The 8332-nt window shown below is 44.1% G+C and overlaps 1 protein-coding gene across 1 annotated transcript; it reads right to left on the bottom strand.

The window, feature by feature from the left end:
- Positions 1-441: 441 nt before the first annotated feature.
- Positions 442-2009, bottom strand: LOC143481023 (photoreceptor outer segment membrane glycoprotein 2-like). The gene is made up of 3 exons (XM_076978950.1): positions 1429-2009; positions 1068-1314; positions 442-708 (listed from the first exon to the last, which is right to left on the bottom strand). Exons 1-3 carry the CDS (start codon positions 2007-2009, stop codon positions 442-444), a joined length of 1095 nt encoding a protein of 364 aa, XP_076835065.1.
- Positions 2010-8332: the final 6323 nt, after the last annotated feature.

Raw genomic sequence — 8332 nt, 5'->3', positions numbered from 1 at the left:
ACAAATCTGGTTTTCTGATTACTTTTACTAAATGGTGAATTGGCATAGATAGGATATCTTAGTACTGTGTCTTCCTTTCAGGTTAGGGGAATACAATACATTAAACAAGATCAAACAGGAGACATCCTCAATCACACAGCAAGAATAAACAGTTGTCATAACACTGAACGTAAGACAATGTTTGTATTAAGGCCTCCTAACTATTGTTTTTCATCTTATCACAGTTTGAATGATGGTTCTGTCTTTCATGTATAGTTCTCGTTCAAACGTTTTTAGACTGGTCACTCTGCTTTTAATGCTGAAGTGACTTTTCACCTTCTCAAGCAGTGAATGAAACTGTTAGACTATTCACACATTGCCAAAGTCCAGTCATCAAAGGGCTAGAAGTCCCTGATTCATAGGACCGTTGCATAAAACCAGCATGACCAAACGAGGCCTAAGTTAAGAGGCCACGGGCGTTGGTTGTGGCGGCAGGTTTTCAGGCCCATAATGTACCACAGAAGTTCTGTCGATGTTGGGATCTCCGTTTGTGGCCACGTCCACCTGATTGATTTTGCCAAGGCTTTTGAAGATGTTGAAGTTAGCACACGCGGTTTCCATGAGGCCGTCTTCCAGTAGCCATCCGTGGGACTCGGACTCTGGGTCTCCCTGACGCAGGACGTTCTCCATGGCTGTCTGCAGGTAGCGGACGCCCGTCAGCACCGACAGCTGCAGTGAAAAGAGAAGTAGGCGAGAAATCATTACACGCTTGTGCTTGATACCGTTTTAGGGAAAGAAAACAGACTTGGCCTGTCTCAAGCGCTGTGTTGGAATCTCATGGCTGATGACAGATCAATGTACCAAAACAACCCTAAGATGAGACTAGTTAACACTCAACAAAATCACCTAGGACTCATCACGACTCCTGAGTGAAATAGCTGACCTCAGCTGTTTTGCTTCTGAAGCAAAATTCTAACATATTTTACTTTGGATCTTGTCATAAAACATGCTGCTACTTTAGTGTTAGGAAAACAACCTCCTGTATGAAGGCAACGTGTTTGGGGTGACTCTCCTGTGTTAGTGCCAACCTCAAAGATCCAGATCAGGAGCACCGTGCAGCCGATGGAATGCATGATGTTGGTGTAGTACTCCACCAAGGCCTGGTGACAGCCTCTCCTCCACAGGTTGAGCTCCTCTGTTAGGTAGTCATAGTTAAAGTGTGCTGAGTTGTTGGTGATTTGGTATTGAATGCAGGGCCGTGGTGAGTTCGTGTTACAGCAGCTGAAAGGAACACTGTCCAACAGGTACTTCCCTTCCACGTTGCTATGCAAACGGCTGTAAAAGAAAAAAAGTATAAGACATTTTTAAAAAGTGAACGCTGCTGTGTGGATTAAGCCATTAAATATTAGTTTCATACTTAATTGAGTTAAGTTCTGAAAACATATTTACTCCACCACTTCCTGCTTTGACATGTCCAGATAGCGGTTGCTGATCCACTGGATATGGAACCAGTCTCTGTGGTCTCTGTTCCCACAGCACTGGAACTGGATCTGCAGTAGGTCCACGGTACGCTTGAGGAAGCAGCGTCCTGGTGTGTCCGTGTCTCTGTAGTAGCGCATGGCATCGTGAAGCCCCTCCTCTAGAGATTCCTCCAGTTCCTCTTGCATGCTGTAGCACATGAGAGCTCCAACCAGCACGCAGACGGTGAAGAAGAAGGAGCAGATGACGTAGGGGAGAATCAGCAGCTTCCAGCGGAGGAACCTGTTGGTGTCCACGCAGTCGTAGCAGATCTTGCCACCCAGGAGGTTGATTACGCAAGCTACCAGGCCAACCGCAATTAGCATGTTTGGCACAGGTTGAAGGTCCCTCTCGGCCATCAGCTCCTTCTTCTTTGTGAACTCCATCTTGAGGAATAGTCCCAGGCTGAAGAGAATGAGTCCCGTTACCACAGAAACCCAGTTTAACAGCCACAGCACCTGAGCCAGTTTGTCTCTTTGACCTTTAGTGAACTTCACCCGCAGAACGGCCATTTGTGGATTCCTCTGTGCTGGTGGTGTTGGTATCAACCTGTACTGAGAGTAAAGTGAAGTGAGGTTTATAGGGCAGTTAGTGGGTGGAAATAGATGAGCTTGAAGGAGAAAGATGGGCACTTCACATTCAGCTTTTCTGTCTGAGTAAGAGAATGACATCCCTTATGATGTAGGTCCTACTGAAGACAGCCTTAATGGGATTGGAGATTGCCATGAAACATTTTGTCATAATGCATGCCGTCTATTTGTTTGTGATAGTGGCCAGTGTTTATCCGATTTAAAAGTTTTGTGGTAATGTGCAGTGTTCTTCAGATGTAAGACAGCCTTTTGTGGTATTATCCAGTGTCTATCAGATGTCACAAAGTGTTTACTGGAATACACTGGCTCAGTCTTTCAAATAGTGGATGGTGGACTACCTTCCTCTTAAGATTTTAGAGAATGTCCTGAAAGCTTATATACAAATAGCAAAAACAGTACATTCCTCATAATTTTCTTGTACGTTTGTTAGAATTACATTTTCTCCAGGTGTATTAGAAAGCTTGTTTCCAGTGAACAGTAGCATTACACTTAATACTGGAAACAGACTGCAATATGTGTGTCAGAAGTGGATGAAAACATGATATACACATAAAACTTTATTCAAACGTTCACAAATAGGTGCTCAGAGCTGAAAGCTGAGAGCTGCCTTGTTTCTGCAAAGCCAACTTGGATGCATATTTGAGACTTAAAAGCTATAATTAATCTTTAGTACAAAAGAGCAGAGTAAACATAACTGAAAGACAAAACCACCTCTTCAAGAGGCTCGACAAGCTGAATGAAACTAAGACCTGCACAATGAGCAAATGAGTAAATAGAGTCATTCTCACCAAAGCTTTTCTGCCCTCTCTTAATTCTTTGCAACACCATATCAATTTTCAGCTTGTTTCATTGTTCTTGATAAGATATCCTCCGTTTTTACATAATAAGATGGTGTGAGTTGTTTGGTCATAATAAAAACAGTGAGTACGTGGTACACAGCCACAGGCCTTTCCATAATCCCAATGTAATCAGTAATCGGCCCAGATGGATTACGCAGGGAGGGAGCCTTCTGCCTCCCACACAAATCTTACCGATGTATGTGTGTGTGTGAAAGTGTGTGAGTGAGGGAGAGCAGTGTCGCTATGGGCACAGCAGGAAATCCCGGCTGTGCTCTGGAGGTGTGTGTGATGACCTCGCTTACGGCAACATGAGGGGAGCGTTCAGGGAACGTCATTTAATATCATCTGAAATTCAGCTAAATAATGTTTTAGTCTGTATGTTCCTTCATTTCTTTCTATCCAAAATAGGATGTCTTATTTGCTTTCACCTTAAACGTCCCTCACAAGGTGAAGCTTGTTTATTAATTAAAATGTTAAAATGATCTCTATAAGATGCATTATGTTATGTGCAGATTTTTATGAAACCATTTCTAAAGTTGATGGTTTCGGTCCTAAAATCTTATTTGATGAGCTATGTTGGAAGCCATTGTAAAATACTGTACTTGATATCTTGTGTGTTATTATTGTACTTAGGTTTGATGAATTTCAATTTAGGTTTCTATTTCAAGAATGTAGAAAAAATATTGAAGTGTGCAATATAAGGGAACATATTAGGCTCACCTAAAACTGACATGGTAGACATCACACAGACAAGGAGGAGGGCAAAAAGCTAAATATGAGCAGGAGCTTGGGGTGTTGTCCATGGTGCTGAAAGGCAGCACTGCTGTTTTAGACAGCCGAGGCAGTAGGACAGAGACATGGCTGGCAGCACATTTATCACACCTGTTCATATTCACACGTTTGCTACTGAGCCACAATAAAACACAGCTCCATGACCACAAGGGGGAGTACTTTGTGCTCCATGTATGCTATTTCCTAAAGTCCAACATTTTCCCCTCCCTACGTTGTTTTGCCATTCCCCTGGTGTACTCTTTCCTAGAGGACCAATGAGATCAGTATGCTGAGAGATCTTCCACACATTGACACAGTTAGCCCAGGGGTGTTGCTGCCTCCCTCTGCCCCACCGGCCAACCACCCCACACTGCCTGCACTCCTGACTCCTCCCTCTGCCCCACAGGCCAACCACCCCACACTACCTGCACTCCTGACTCCTCCCTCTGCCCCACCGGCCAACCACCCTACACTGCCTGCACTCCTGACTCCTCCCTCTGCCCCACCGGCCAACCACCCCACACTGCCTGCACTCCTGACTCCTCCCTCTGCCCCACCGGCCAACCACCCCACACTGCCTGCACTCCTGACTCCTCCCTCTGCCCCACCGGCCAACCACCCCACACTGCCTGCACTCCTGACTCCTCCCTCTGCCCCACCGGCCAACCACCCCACACTGCCTGCACTCCTGACTCCTCCCTCTGCCCCACCGGCCAACCACCCCACACTGCCTGCACTCCTGACTCCTCCCTCTGCCCCACCGGCCAACCACCCCACACTGCCTGCACTCCTGACTCCTCCCTCTGCCCCACCGGCCAACCACCCCACACTGCCTGCACTCCTGACTCCTCCCTCTGCCCCACCGGCCAACCACCCCACACTGCCTGCACTCCTGACTCCTCCCTCTGCCCCACCGGCCAACCACCCCACACTGCCTGCACTCCTGACTCCTCCCTCTGCCCCACCGGCCAACCACCCCACACTGCCTGCACTCCTGACTCCTCCCTCTGCCCCACCGGCCAACCACCCCACACTGCCTGCACTCCTGACTCCTCCCTCTGCCCCACCGGCCAACCACCCCACACTGCCTGCACTCCTGACTCCTCCCTCTGCCAAACCGGCCAACCACCCCACACTGCCTGCACTCCTGACTCCTCCCTCTGCCCCACCGGCCAACCACCCCACACTGCCTGCACTCCTGACTCCTCCCTCTGCCCCACCGGCCAACCACCCCACACTGCCTGCACTCTGTTTTTCACCTTTATTCCTTCTCACTAATGCTTTCTGATTTTGTAAATAAAGGTAGCCCAGGAGGCTTGCAGTCTGTTTTTTGTGTTGACTGTGGTTAGTATTGCTCAACAGTGCAGTGAATCTTTCAGTTTTTTATCATTTATTTGAAGACCTTCATTATGTTACTGACATTAAATGGTTAGAGAATCTGGGCACATTCTAGTTTGCTTCAGGTACCTGTGTAAACCGTGAAATAGGCATTTTATGAGGCCAGCTGTTCTTATTACATTGCAGCTGTTTTTGAAGCGCTTTCATGGACCTTTATGACAACCAGACTAAAGGGTTTGTATAGAGGTTCACAAAAGATCTGAGTAAGAGTTTTGATAATGGTTTGGTTTCTGTCGTGTGGTGCAAATAGAAGACAGCAGTTCAAATACTAAAATGAGATAAACAGAAAACATGAGTAAAGTTGAAGTACACCTTTACTGCTCTAGATTAGAATATTTCATATGCACATAATACATTTATGCACTGGCTCATTGTTTGCTGATTTTTGTTTGCTAATCTACAGTACCAAAAAAACGAGTCTGCACTGTCCTCTGCACAGTTCCAATTTCCTGATACCTGGTTATGGATTTATACTTGATATAACCAAGGTGTTTACAGATATCACCATTTCTAGCCAATCCACCAATGCTTGCCACTAGTACTGTAATTTAGAACTTTGTTTCTACAAAGAATATTGTCTATGATAAGGACGTATATGAGTACGTCATTAGAGCCTTTGAACATTTTCCCATCTGAGCAGAAAGCTGAGAGAATTAAATGGAAATGCGTTCTGCTGAAGCATCAGGAGCTAGCACCAGTCTGGAAGTGAATCAACACCAGTCTGGAACTGTAGCCTTGAAGGCCGAGTGATCTCTCACAGGTCTTAATGAATTTGCTAATAATGTGTTTAACATTACTTAACTCTTTTCTCTGAGTCAATACGTTCAATGAATGTGTCTATTATATTAATTTGTATAGGCTGCAATGTTTGTGATTACAAATATCTGCCTTTACTGGCTTGTAAATGTTTGATAATTGATCTTTGTCCTTATTCTATAGTTTGTCTTCTGCACATGAGGAGTGCCTGCAGGACTTTAGCTATGATTGCCATGGTGTCATGGGCTACCTCTTATGAGACATACCCCAGGAGGCTCCAGCTTCTTCTTCGGGTTACTCCTTCACCCAACACTAGTTCCACTTGCTCTGCTGAGCCCAGCACGTTTCGAGCAGGGCAGAGACCCCAGCAAGAGTGCAACCGCCAAGCTCTTCTAGACCATCAGACCATGTGAGCAAGCATAAGATGGCAGTGGGCTTCAGAGAAATGTGTTAGAAATTCTGAAACCCTTAAATGGTGAGCACAATAAAAGTCAGAAGAAGTTGGGTTAGATAATAAAGTACAATGATTTATTTTAACAAATCATGGATTAACCCAGAGATCTCATTTACATACACACAAGGTGTCTGTTGCAGAGAGCTAATTCCCCACTCCGAACTCTCATCTTTTATACTCTTAATCATCAATACACACGGTGTCCACGAGGTGAACACGAGGTGATCAACCAAATGTGATTGGACAATACATGAAATAATTAAGACTGATTTGACAGATGCATATGATGCATGCCCCCTCCACGCTCAGCATCCTCGTGATGTCATGACAGACTGAGTGTCACCGTAGTCCCTTCCAAGTGGAGATTAGGCGTCTCCAGCGAGGTCAGTTTAGGAACACCAGAGGAACATCAGATTAGGACTGAGCCGAGGTCGTCCAGAGAGCACACACACACACACATCTGAGGCCTACTGAAGTCACGAGGATGGCTTCAGTGCCATGATTAACACACGTATATGTAAAAAGATATCTAACACCTATATCTAATGTGTTTAATGTCTACTAAGAAAGCCTAACATAAATGGAAATCATCACATTTCCATCACACCAGCCTCAGCAGTTCCACTGTCTGCTGGCGAGCAGGTGTCATCCTGCTATTTAGGTCAAAAGTATTACTTCACCTCTTCATCCATAGCTCTGATTTACTGCACCGAAAGCAGTGTCCTCTGATGCAGGATGACTAGAATATTAAATGCCAATCTTCTGTCAGTCCTAGACTGGTAGACCCAGTACTCAGCTGTGCCAATACAGTTTTTCTTGCTAAGTAAACCGAGGTAGAGATGCTGAGGGAAGACGGCTGGTATAGTCCTGTGAGACCACACGGTGGCAGTGTTGCGTTAATGTTCAGGAACCTCACTACTGCAAAATGGCCTCAACTATGTGTTATTCTTGTATGCTCAGATGCAAGCATAATAATATTGGATCTCTGCAACTGTTTGATTTTTACATCTTGATTATTGATGTAGTCACTATTAAATGATCTTATAGCCAGTGAGACTTGTGCTGTATTCAAGAGTGATAAGCACATTCTAATGGAGCGATTGGATTGCTGAACCAACTGTTCACTCTGAGAGATGTGTAATGAAAAATAAGACATTATAGGCATTGGTATTCAATCTTCTTTAGACATACCCAGTCATAATCAGGCTTAGCTGGTTTTGGACAGTTTGAGCATTCTTAGTTAGTTTTTTCCACTCAGTATCTGCCCTGAAATATATTTCTAGAATTAATCTTTAAAATGCCATTCAGGTCATTAAACATCCCGGTAGACAATAATAATTAATGTGTAATATGTAATGTGTTTGGATATATATTTTATTCGATGTTACCAATATTACAAATCAGGTTACCTGGAAATGTAAAATGTTTTATTTGATGCTATTTGTCTAAGATGAAGCTCATTAAATGTAATATATAGTACTGTATGATATGACAGTGGTTGTGCACATGCCCTTCATCAGCTGTGTCTCAGTCTGGCTTCCCAGCTTAGTCTGTGATGAATGCACTAATAAAATGATATACACATGACCTATACACAAAATATTAATAAAGGAAGATACTGAGGCCGGACTGCACATAAATGATGACATGATTTTCCACAGCAATTAAGATGCAGAATATTAATGAACTCCTTAAAGCACAAGCTTTATAAAGAGCATACAAGACATTATTTTGTAGTGTCTTTGACAGATATAAAGTCATTAATCTTGACACCTGTATTTTTGCTGCTATAATAGAGTCTTTAATTCATTTGAAGAGCCAAATATATGAAACACAGATGTGTAATCCAGGCTGATATCATATGAAAATAATTTGATATACAGCGTTAAACAGCCAATCATTTATCAGCGCCTCTAGTTCATTTTGTCCTCCTCCTCCTCTGTTCAGGTTTGCTTGTGGTTGATAAGTCAGCGTGCTTTTGAAGAGGAATGGCCTCCATTTGAAGCTTTCATCATGGCCTCTGGTTT

Source organism: Brachyhypopomus gauderio, chromosome 17, assembly GCF_052324685.1.
Source record: "Brachyhypopomus gauderio isolate BG-103 chromosome 17, BGAUD_0.2, whole genome shotgun sequence".
Lineage (NCBI taxonomy): Eukaryota > Metazoa > Chordata > Actinopteri > Gymnotiformes > Hypopomidae > Brachyhypopomus > Brachyhypopomus gauderio.
This window is presented reverse-complemented; position numbering and strand designations above follow the sequence as displayed.